At 37.2% G+C, this 13203-nt stretch overlaps 1 protein-coding gene across 2 annotated transcripts in view; it reads left to right on the forward strand.

Annotated features, from left to right (window-relative positions):
- Positions 1-1712: 1712 nt before the first annotated feature.
- LOC144448441 (uncharacterized) overlaps positions 1713-13203 on the forward strand; it is an 18231-nt gene continuing 6740 nt past the window's right edge. The window contains exons 1-2 of one of the 2 annotated variants that reach the window (XM_078138692.1): positions 1713-1836; positions 11497-12812. In XM_078138692.1, the coding sequence (XP_077994818.1) occupies positions 11516-12812 (1297 nt within the window). In that variant the 5' untranslated portion in view covers positions 1713-1836; positions 11497-11515. Of the gene's footprint in view, positions 1837-10704; positions 10990-11496; positions 12813-13203 lie in introns of those variants that run through there. The other variant, XM_078138691.1, reaches the window with a different exon arrangement.

Raw genomic sequence — 13203 nt, forward strand, 5'->3', positions numbered from 1 at the left:
ATTGAAGTGAAGTAGAACGTAGCTGGGTAAAACTGATCACTCAATGTGACATTCAGGCTCATCAGAACAAACAGTCTTGAATTCCACTACAAACAAACTACCACCCTTCTTATGTACCAGACACAAACACACAGGCAATATATTCAGAAACATAATATGAGATGATGAGAGCCAGACCCTAGATGAGCGGCTGGACCATTTATTCAAGATGTGAGAAATGAACTCATACAAGTATCATAAATGCACACTAGTGCTATACGTACGCAAACTTAACAAAAGTTGAAATAACAGTATGTCTTATTACTGTGCATGGTACAGAGCAAACCCGTCAACACCCTATCATGCCAGCCAGGAAAAACAGAGGTTAAAACCTTAACATACAAATTTGGAAAAAATCTCTGAAACCTGTAGTCCGTTTGCTTATGCATGATCGGGTTCGAAGTGTAGTGTTGGACCTCACCACAGTACCATGAAAATGCAAATTAAAACAAATTAACAATACGAAAGATATATATAGACTATGGCGATGGGAACGACCCCAATGTGATACATAATGGTATGTTACATTACTTGTAACTAAACACATACAGGAAATGTGTCACTGCCAGAAAACGCCAGAACACGCATGGAAAACGTGCACACTATTAAACCTAGTGCAAAATCAGAAAAAGTTGGTAAATAGATGTACAAGGTCCGTGAACTGTGCAGCTCGTAGGTCTGTCTAGAAGTGTTCACTCAATACAAGCACAAGCACATGGTATCTACCACCCTCATAAATCACAACTGATGGGACTGTCTGCCTTTCCCTGTCCAATAAGAAAACATCCCAACATGCGCCCCGCCTGGAAAACTGTTAAAACACGTGACATCAAGACAGTGATTCCGATACTATACTGTCGAAACGTGCGAAATCATATTTACTGCCAAGATAGCCCTGTTTGCAGACGGTGTAGCATGCAGGGGTCTACGTTGCTCATCAAGGGACAGAACACCGTATCCAAACGGGCCTACAGGTTTCTTCATCCTAGTTCCAAATATCAAATATACTTATAAATGTTACAGACACAACCACCGTGACTTGTGATTCCTCTGTGGCTGTGGCAACGATTACGACATGTACAATGTATTGTTTTCACTACTGGTGATTGACGATGTACGGTAACTTCCGTTGGTTTTATTTTCAATTCAGGGGCGAAAATCAATAGCTAGAAAGTAGCACGTAAGTAATAAAAAGTGATAATGTGACACTTCTGTACGTCATGTAAAATGAACTTGCTGATACAACCAGAAACTATATACAACAATTGCACAATAATTATAGCTTTCAACTTTCAACTTTCAAGGATAACAAACATAGCTCTACGTTTGCCTACGCTACGAAATAGGAAGGCAGATACTTCGAACGTGTCAGGCTAGATAGTGAAGTCGCGTCCCAAATTCTCACGTGATCTCGTCTCTTAAATTAAACTAGGTCACTTCAGGTCATTTATACTGAGACGCCGCCATTTCATGATTCTAGGCATAATAGTAGTTGATAACTCCCCCCCCCCCCTACCCTTACCCCCAATACTGGTGCCGGCTGTGTTTGTATACTTGTGACTCGATTATACTAGAACTTTTCTGTCAATATAGGAGGAAAACAATCCACTTCCGATCGACCTTATGATGATTGACATTGATCACGTGATGGTAACCACTTAAACTGATACTTCGCCATTATCTGTACGCCGTCCATTTTGAGGTATCTGTCGTCATACATGAAATGGCATGGTGACATACTAGTACCAGTTCAGAACGTGTACGTGTAGTGTCATGCAACACATTGTAACCACCATGGTAAGCGACATAATATGTTTTACGGTAGGTTGACTGTAACCATATAACCTTAGTTTGTGTACTAATTACTGTGGTTGAACCCTTGGTTTTACCTCGGCCAGTCGATATTTTGCCTGGGGCAGTCACGATCCATTCTCGCAAGCCAAAACATATTTTCAGTTTAGATGATGCCCGAAGACGTTTGGCTGCGTATTTCTAGACCCGACATTTATGTTTTTGATATTATCATTTGATAAAAAAGACGTAAATACTTGGGGTATATTGTTGGACAAGTATATGGGTCTTGTTCCACGATATAACGGTGGGACAAGTTGACTGAGGGACGAGTGTATGGGACGAGTTGATATGGGTTTTGGGACAAAGTGACCGCCACCTACTTTAACTTCTATGTCATTGTTTACTATTATAATATTATTAGAGAGGTTTAGATGCGCGTATTTACTTGTAAGTTGTATTGTGTTCTGTCGGCGTAGCGTCATAGTCACGGGATTCGAAGCAACCCACGCTTTCTGAATCAGACAAAATGTCAAAATGGCGGTCTATACGTAACTGTACCGCCAAATTAGAATTCCTTTATATAAGTTATGATTTTCTAATATTTCATCATGTAATCCGTGTTCTGTGTCCTCTTTCAAACAAGCAGTTGTTACACCTCTTCTGAAAAAAACTTGCTTGGTTGCAATATTATATTCTAAAAAATACCGCCAATGGCGTTGTAGCACAACTGTACACTGTACAGTTTTTAAAAATGATTATCCATATGCTAGTCCATGCTAACAATAGGTGTTCGTTTGCTGAATGACTATCCAGTTGCCTATCCAACCATGTTGGATAGGCAACTGTGAACAAAATAGGCACAAGTGAACAAAATAGGCACAAGTGAACAAAAACATTCAAAAATGTGTGCAAACATATCTAGCAACATGACCACGCCCATAGCAACAGGCAAATGATCGCGTATATCGCAAAGATAGCAACATGGTTGGATAGGCAATTGCATGCAAGAAAGCAACTGGGTAGTCATTCAGCAAATGAACACCTATTGTTAGCATGGACTAGCATATGGATAAACATTTTTAAAAACCGCACAGTTGTGCTACAACACCATTGGCGGTATTTTTTGTTTGTTTACAATGTATGCTGTCGCGCATTTGTGAACGATTGCGATCTCATTACGCATGCATGTGTCCTTGGTAACGAAGTTTGTGTATTGTTTACACATCAATTGTTTATTGCGCCATTTTCGAATAATTTCTGCCGATTTTGAAAACGTAATTAACAATGTCTTATGAGTTTCATGAGAGTATTTTGAAATCACGATGCCGTGTGTGTGCAAGAAGGCCTATTGGTACAAGTTACACTTGTGCAAATTTCGAGAATGAATTTGTCAAGTGTTTTGAAATCGATATCAGAAGATGAACAAGATGTACACGTTTTTGCAACCTTTGCAAACGAGTTATATTGTCCTGGAATATGGCAAGGACTGAAAACAAAACATACAGACCAGGGACACATGTAGCAGAGTGGTTTAAACACAGTCGAGTAGGAGAATGTGGAGTATGTGAAAGTGTAAGTAGGGGAGGAAAGAAAAAGAAGGATAGTAAGAACAGAGGGGGACCAAGGAGTAGCAGCAGCAGCAGCAGCAGCAGCAGCAGCAGCAGTAGTAGTAGTAGTAGTAGTAAGGATATAGACCAGATAGATGACAACTCTGAACGTAAAACTGCAACAGATCATTTAGTAACATCAGTGAGACAAAGGTGTGGGAAGAGGATGAAGTGTAATTTTTCTCTACAAAGTCAATGGTTCAGTAATATTACCGCAGAAATGGAATGCCCCATCTGTAAAGATGTCATTGACGAACCGATCCAAGTAATATGTAATGGGCCCCATATTGTTTGTTGTGAATGTCTGTGTTTGTGGTTAGTTGAGTCACCATCATGTCCTGTTTGTCGTATTGTTTTGTTTTGATTCTATTGTGTGTCCGTCTGTCATCTTCTCTAATATACTGTCGAATCTTGTAATTACTTGTGACTGTGCCAGTGCTGGCTGTAGAGAGATTTTGCGGTTGCAAGATCTAAGAAATCATGCAGCAAAATGTCAGTGTCAGCAAATATTACACGACCATAAGACCATAGTTACTCATTAGCTGGCCCCTTCAATACAATCAATCCAGTCCCCTTCCTAAATGCAAATGACCGTGACAGTAGTGTTGAAGATGTAACGAGTATGTGCCCAATTCAAGCAGCCGAGGTAGTGCTGCAACATGTGCCTGAATTACACACTCACCCGAGATATGAAGAGCTGACTACTCAATTAGTGAAGAAAAAAATCAAAATTATTGAAACAGAAGGCAGCGTGGTCAGGTGAGTTATCGATGTATTAATTTATATGGTCATGTTCATGTTACTTTCACTTAAAAGTTCTGTTTGCACAGATGACCTTACAAAATATTGTGAATTTTGAATAAAACTTCACCCCATTACATGTGCATGTTTATATATGTTTACAATTGAAAATACTTGCCCATTATAGTAGTATTTGGGGAAAATTTAATCAATTTAATATGATTTAATTATCTATTCTAGCTAATTATGATGACCAAGACTGTTCAACCAAGAAAAAAGTAATGAGTGCTGTCGTCATCCAGTGACAGAAAGGTCAAAGCTGCTTGTCGAAGTCAGGCAAAAGATAAGTGGTGGTGAAAATGCATCCAAATATGAAGCTGCAGTTGACTTCAAGCGTATCAATAAGACAGAATAGAGGGACCTCCTGGTCTGATCCCAACCATCAAACCTGGTGCTGGTCTTATGGTCAAAGTCGATCTAGGTCTCACATGGTCAAAGCTTCACAAACTTAGGAGGTATCTTAAAGTTTTGCTTTCCTAATATGTAGCAGTCAATAATAATTCATTGTTTCTTTTTCTCTTTTAGGAATAACACTTGTATTTGAATAAAGCCCACTGCATTTATTATTACATAGATTATTTATTTTAATATTTTCAGCATTCATGTCTGTTTTCAAGGTTTCTCTAATCACAATGTAAAGACTACAATGACTGGTAAGGCTGCTTTCACAAAAACTTGTTGGGGGGGGGAGGGTCGGGAGAATTTTTGTAAAACCCTAATTTCTTTTCAAGTACCCCCCCCTGCCATATTCCAAAATTTTTCAAGTACCCCCCTGCCAAAGCCCCAAATATTTCAAGTTACCCCCCCCACCCAAATAAATTTTCAAGTACCCCCCACCCGAATAAATTTTTTTTTGTGCGTTAACATTCCATACCAAGTACAAAACTGTACATAATACACTTAATACCAACTTTGTCCATTATATATATAATCAATTTGTATATTGTGTATATATATACACAAACACCAGTTAAAACAAAATGTTATGTTAACCAGTGCATTGCCTGTCCAAAAAACAACATATACTTGAAAATGAATTACACTTTGAATAACTCTTGTAAAATGATCAGCAGACCAACCGAGTCTTTGTTTTCTGTTCAATATTGTATTTTTAGTACATTATACTAGTAGTGTTACAGTTGAATGTCATTTTAGTTGTATTTGCAAATATTGTGATGCACATGTTATCTAAAGAGAGTTTTATACTGTATTGTTCCAGTTCAGTTTCCTAAATGTGGGCTAAAAGAAATCAAATTGGTCTAAATATCACTGAAAAAACTCTAAATAAAATGCATTGCCATGTATCCCGTTCTTGTTTGATGTAAATTAGTTCAATATAATGTCAAAAGAAAATAAATGTATGACTCAAAAATGCCAGGAATCAAGTGATATATATTAGTGGTAATGATAATTAAGATGGCCCTATTATCATAGTAATTGTATATCTTAATGAACCTGGTAATACATTTACCTTGTAAGAGCCTGATTATTGGACTGGTTTTGACGTTAGATTACAAAGGTGAATTCAGGACTTTAAACAAAGTCTCAGAATGTGTTTATTTAAATTTTTGATTTCCAAGTGGTAGCTCTCCTTCCAGATCTTGTGTATATAAACATGGCATTGTCATCATCAACATCATCATCAGACCCAATTTCTCCTTCAACTCATCAGAGTTGGAACTAGCTGTATCATCATTCTCACTGTCGCTGTCATCAGATGACAAATCACTCTCACTTTCGTTAGATTGATAATAGTGGCATCTTACAGCCTCAACTTTGTCTATTTGTGCATTCCTGCCACAGCTGGAATTTCATAGTTGGAAAGGTACTTATCAAGTTCTTTCACTTTCAATTTGGAAATGTCACCATTTCTGACAAGCGCATCCCAGTCATATTCATCAAATTTTTTTCAGCACGTTGCTTCCTTTCTTTCATTCGTTTTCTTTCCCTCATAGAGGCAAGTGTTCTCTGTTGTTCTAAATGAAGGATTGCTCCCTTTAATATCTCTTTCTTGACACTCAGTTTCTTGCTCAATTCGTCAAGTTTCTCAACATTTTTACTTGACACTAACCCTTTACTATACAGGTGTTTTAGTTGTGCACGGGGTTGGAAGTCATCTGGTGGTCTTTCACTACCATCATCTCTTGTTAATGGTGTTGAGAATACATCCATATAGTGTCAAAGTTTATTTATTTATCTTTATATTTACAAGTAATGGTATATTCATGCAAAGTTGAAAAGTATGTGCTAAAAACTTATTTTACTTTTTCTCTGTTAACTCAGCTTGTGAGATATTGTCTTCTGTTTCACATGTAGCAGACGTTGCCAATATGCTAATTTTAGGAAATATTTAGAATGTGTTATTAAAAGTTTGTGTTGAAAATTATAGTTATATCTATAGGATGAAAAAATACCTTGCACAGAAGTTTTTGATACTTGTCAAGTATGTTTTAGTGCAGGTGCATCTTTTACATTTTGATGGCAGGCTGAGATGAACCTTTTCCAACTCTTTTTTTTTTAACTTCCAAGAGCTGCAAATGTAAAATGTTGTCTGTCATATTTGTCTGTCATTTAATACTAATAAGAATTTACATGAAAAAGTTACATATCATTATGATAACCACAAACCAAAACACAGTCATGTCACAAAGAATATTTTCAGTACAGTGTAAAGGTAATTTCACACATTAAATGAACCAAATTTCAGTAGATAGTAGTGTACATGAAAGACACTGGTATTTTCAGACAAAAAACAATCTGTATCACTCAATTCGCCCATTTCAATTTATCATTACATTAACAGTTTATTAAAAGAAAATTGAAATTTAACTTTTTCATTTTACTAACTTGTGAGCAACTGTTGTTTGTAGCCGCCGTCGTCGTCGTCGTCGCTGTTGTTGTTGTTGTTGTTGTTGTTATTGTTGTTGTTGTTGTTGTTGTTGTTGAAAAAGGAAGACCAACATTTTAAAAGCTTATTTTCCCATGTTTGAAAAGTCATGATGTCAATTTATTGTCAAGTACAACCCATAACATTTTTTCAGGTACCCCCCCACACACTATCCATATATTTTCAAGTCCCCCCCCTAAAATCTCCCGACCCCCCCCCCCCCCCCCCCTAACAAGTTTTTGTGAAAGCAGCCTAAAGGGGAACACGACTCCAGGCTTGTGATTTCAGAGAAACTTCAAGTTCATTGTGTGCTTTATAGGGTATCTCTGTATAAGTTATTGCATCATGAGAGTACGCAGGAATAATGTATTAAAGTTTCACACTGAATAGTTATGAGTTCTGATTACCTGTACCCTAACTTTGTAAAAAAAAAAAACTCATGGATATCCAGTGTAACTTGAAAACATTTCTGCTGACTCTCATGATGCAATGTCCCATAGCAAAATAAATATACCTGTATAGGCACAAGAGCAACTTGATATTTCCCTGAAATTACAAGTAATTGCCATATTTTATGAAAACAACTAAATTTCCTGGCATGGTGACCCCTTTAATCATTTTGCCATGGTTTTTGAATCAAATGCTTACATGAAATCTGACAAACTGCCATAGGAAAGACTGTTCACTCATGACACAATCATGTTTGGCATTCAAATAAGCAACCGTGTACTTGTGTGCAGTGGGTGTCATGATTTATTTGATTTATTTGTGCTTACCTTGTATGTTGATTTTCTCCTAATCTAAGAGACAAACTCTTTCATATAGGTGGCTTAGACAGTGGGATGTTTATATTCAAAGTAAACAAAAAGACAGTGAGAAAGCAAAGGTGCTACAGATACCTCTAGTGGTCGAAAATCTACCTTTATCTTTCACATTGAAAGGAGCAGATGGTATAAAAATGCAGGAGTTGAGACTGGCACCCTGTGTGGCTGTGTCAAGTCTTGTATCTACTGTTATGACAAGACTAGAGGACCTAGAAAGGTATTTCTCATTTGGTTTACAGCTATATATACTGATAAAGATAAAATAGTAGTTGAATAGTGTTATATTTGTCTTCGGAACTAATTTAGGTGAATCTATGTTCAGTGAAGTGTGAAAAGTAATGATGAGATTGGTTTTTTTGTCCCCTATCAATCAATTAATTAAACTGCATCATTGGAGTCTGCAGATATAATGTATTTAAAATTTGAACACTGAATATTCATGACAGCTGTTTTACACTGAAGTGTTTAGTATTTTTGTAATCATGAATCTTTAGTGCACAACAATTTAATACATTATGGATGCTTGCTCCCATGATGCAATAACCCATAGTAAAGATACCCTGTAAATGCACTCTGAAATTGCAAATAATTGGAGTAGATGATATGAAATCATGAAATGACTCTCCAGTTGTTTCCTTCATCATACATGTACATTGATCAGTTCAGCAAAACTGCAATATGTGTTTGATTCACTTATCTCCCAACTGTCAATTTACAAAACTGTTAAAAATTTTCTCTTTACTTATGATAATTCTTGATTCTTACATGTTGACAGGTATGAGAAATTGTTTTCCCCATGAAATCATACCACCATCTCAAATTTGGCTAAAGTTTGGTGGGGACCATGGTGGTGGTTTGATGAAGACCATCTTTCAGGTTGTTAATGTGAAAGAACAAAACAGCTGTGAAAATACTGTGGTGTGGAATTTGTTCATGGCAAATGATTCTGATAAGAATGTGTACATTTCTATGAATATCAACAAAGGAGATGTTGATACACTGAATGGCTATGAGTGGAAGTAGGTCTACTTCATGTACATACATACATGTATAAACTGTAATTGTCAATATATTTCAGATTTTGAAAGTCAGTCTGTGTGCTAACAATTTACTTATGATTCCTTTCATCCAACACTTTTTTCAGAGGAAAGAGAATATTAGTATGGATAGTTGGAGATTATGAGTACCTCATGAAGATATATGGCTTATCAGGTCCCAGTGGTAGGTTGTGCTACACTCTATTTATATGCTTTGTTTATTTATAGGGGACAGGGGAGATGTGCATAAATGTCTTGGTACTGTAACTAACATATGTTATGTCTCAGAGGAGAAGACATAGATAATACCCTACTCTTTTTTTTTTATAGATTTCTTCCATTTTTGGGTGGTCACACAACAGAAAAAAATCCATTATTAAAAAGGGAACACCCGTTCGCTATTCACAGACACAGATATGTATTACATACACTCTGAATGTCCTTGAGTATGAGTCAGTCCTAACTACATTGTAACTTCAAGTGTTTACTACATTAACAATAGGGGGATTAAATTTGGTATTTCGTTGTAATTTGCTATCTCACAAAACTTATGTGATGATAGATCATGAAATGATTTATGATATGCCTGTAGATCACGGAGGGAGTGCCTTTACTTTGAGGAATTAATTTAAAAGATAATTTGTATATCTCCTGATAGGTAAATATTATTGTCTGTGGTGCCTTTCAACAAAACAGGAGGCAACGATGAATCCAGGTAGTAGGGCCTGCATTAATCAGTGGGACAGCAGAGCAAATCAAAGCAGATCATCACAGCTTTAAACAAAGTGGAGCTTCTCTGAAGAAGGCAAAACTATACCACGACTGTGTTCGACAGCCGTTCTTTGATGTACCACTATCTAGGGTTAGTACTTTAATAATAACACTACATTATTTATTTCTCTTTAGGTCAAAGAAGACACATTTGGATAAAATTAAGACAATTATTTTATGTGCTCTGAAGGTGTGTTGACCTGTCTTTCACATTTCACTGGGGATATTCCACAGGTCTTTTAAGCTTCTACAACAGGCATGTCAAATCTTGAATGTGAAGATATTCACATACAAGGTGGAAGCTGGTGATGTAGATGAGCCTGTATTAAAATCAGGCTGCTACAAGAAGTATGTGAAGTTAATGGATGAGGTGGTTGCTCTTCAAAAGCAGACAGTCTACAAGAAAGAGCAGACAACCTCAGTCGGGATATTGAATCCTTAATGATGCTGTCTGATTATGAAGACAGTGATGAGGATGACGATGATGATGAAATAATTTCTAGAAAGGGTCCACCACTCCTGAAACTCCAACAAATGGAAAAAGAAAATGAGGATTTGTATAGACAGGCTGGAGACAGGGTTAATATTCATATTATGTGTACTAATTTTAAGGAACATCGCATTAATGATATTTTGTTACTGTTTTACTTCCAGGTATTGTGAAGTACAAATAACATCAATTTGTGTATTTATTATAGCAGAGGGAAAGTCAAGAGGTAAAACAAAAACTCCCATCTCATGCAGGTCATACAGTGAAGGGTTTGGAAACAATGATCAGTATGCAAAATAGTTGGATATTCTCATCATATCAGCTACTATATATAGGTATTTAAACATAGAATGTGAAATCAATTTGTATCAAGTTGCGAAAGAATGAAAACAAACCTTGGGTTGAGTTGAATTCTTTTCTTTATTTTTTCTTTTTACAGATACATCCATAACCATCCTTATGACACACTACAGGCAAACCTTTCCTACATGTAGTGTTTTTTACTCTACAAAAATTACACCTTTTAGAGTGTCATGTAATGGAGAGGGTCATGGAGCATAAGTGTGGGTTGGGAATATTTTCTGAGCATGATGTGGAGGCAATTCACCACAAGGTTAATCAATCCTATGCAAACTACAGTTGTATGCCAGGTCACGATTTGGTGAAAGTAGTTCAGATGGTCAAGAATCACCATGTTGAAGTGTTTCCTTGTTATACCAGGCCAACTCTGAGAAAAAGGGTATTTTTAAATTTTGAATGAATTTAATCATGACATTATTATGTAAATACAGTATGTAAATAAAAGTACAAAAATTATAGTAAATTATGAAGATAACAATGACATAGTTTGTTGTTAACTTATTTGAGTATGTGTGAAAATGTTTGAGTATTTGAGGCTATTCAGTGCCTGAACCATGTTTCACGGGCTACTTATGGTATTCCTTTCAGGACAGTACCGTTATGAAATTGCATAATTAATCATAGACCCTGCACCTGGTTAGAAGGTCTAGGAATTAATAAATATGTCTGTGTCATGAATGGACAGTTGTGTGCGCCCAAGCTAAGACCATTATAGTGTTGGTTTTGGGCAAGACACTGGGATGACGGGTGAGGAGTATCCAGTACAATGTACACATTAAGTTGAATAAACTATATATTACGAAGATCAGATAGTATTTGCATACTGTAAGCCTGTAGTGCTTACTGTGACACACTAATCCCCCCTTTCCATTTGCTTGGTTCATAGAAATGAATAATTGACAGAAATGGATGACTCCAAGATGACCTCCGATAAACCAGCTGTTCTCATCATGGGTGATACGTGGGGATCACCATTTCAGAGTGGCACTGCTTCGGCTGTCCGACTTCTTGCACATACTTTTAATGCAATAGGTCTCTCCGTTCATTGTACGGTTCTGAAAATGACAGACCAAGAATATGAGGAAGCACGAAGGAACAACGTTGAGCTGATTTGTCCAAATCCAATAAGACTCCTAAAACATAGGAGACAAAACCCAGATCATGATTGGTTGTATTCATGCGACACCTACTTCCCAGATATAGCCAAGATCAAAAACGTACAAATTATATTAGGGTTTGGAATGCTTACATCTGATGCCACTTTAGCAACAAAAGAGAGAATTATATCCATGGCACAGTATTATATAACCTACCTCTGGCCCACTGATGTTTCCCCGCCAAGTATTATTGGTTGCAATAGAGACGAACTTTTAGCACGTGCTGACAGTCTTGAAGAAGAGAGTGATCTAGCCTCAGCAACAGTCTCCGTTGATGGTCAGACATTCGAACATTTTGAACAGAGATTTCAAGAGTTCACTGACAAACAGTTTTTGATCTACCCAGTACCAGATGACAAGTATCTTAACTTCAAACTTCCAAAGGTTCCGAGGAAAGATCAACGACTTCAAATTTTGTCATATCTTGAGGAGTCAGATTTCGAAGACATGCAGAGTCACCAAGTACTTGCAAAGGCGTTAAATGTAGTAGCAGCGATGTACAGTGATTTCCAAGAACAACCACCTAAGTGGAAAGTAATGGGAACCTGCGAAGCCAAAGAATCGCACATTAAGAGAAATCTAAACCCACACTCACAACTAAAAATTGTTCCATCCTCTATGCCAACTTTGAAGTACATGGAAAGGGAAATGTTTAGTTCTCATCTCATCCTCATCCCGCCATCCCCTGGAAAGACTTTCCACCACTTAATGTTATCAACTATGGCCATTGGGATACCTTTCCTGGTTTCCACGTATTCCCCCTGTCACGAGCTGATCAAGAAGTTTTTCCCGCTGTATGAAGATGACTTAGTGGTTGACATGGAAAACGTTGACGCATTCCAGAAAAGGATAACACGAATGCTGAAGAAACCAGATGTCTACTTTCAGAAAGCATCAGAAGTGAAGGAGATTCTGAGAACGACAGCAATGAAATCCATTGGTGAAATGAACGAAGAGTTTATTGATAAGGTGAAACAAGACATAGGATATTCAGAACCTTTAGCAGCATTAGGTGTGGCAGAATCTCTGGAACTCAAAACTCCAAGTAAGTTATCATTATTTCGGAAACAGAGTCCCGTTTGAGTGTTGTGGGGCCAGTAAAACTTACATTGTGTACATTTCATTGTCTCCGACACATCTTGATTACAGGAGTCCAGTGAATACTCTATCGTGTACATGTCCTGCTGTCAGGCACAATGTGTTTATTAATCGAGTACAATGAACTCTGCATTGTGTGCATTTAATTGTATAATAGACAGTGGAGTACCACTGTGATTACTGACGTGCATTTAACACTAAACTGTGCACATTTCAAGATATCGGGCACACTGTAATAACTGGGGTCCAGTGCAGAAATTGTGTACATGGCATGATATCAGACACACCATGATTACTGAGGTCCCGTGAACACTGTATTCTTTTAGTGAGAACAGCTT

The sequence above is a fragment of the Glandiceps talaboti genome, chromosome 17, assembly GCF_964340395.1.
Source record: "Glandiceps talaboti chromosome 17, keGlaTala1.1, whole genome shotgun sequence".
Taxonomy (NCBI): Eukaryota; Metazoa; Hemichordata; class Enteropneusta; family Spengelidae; genus Glandiceps; species Glandiceps talaboti.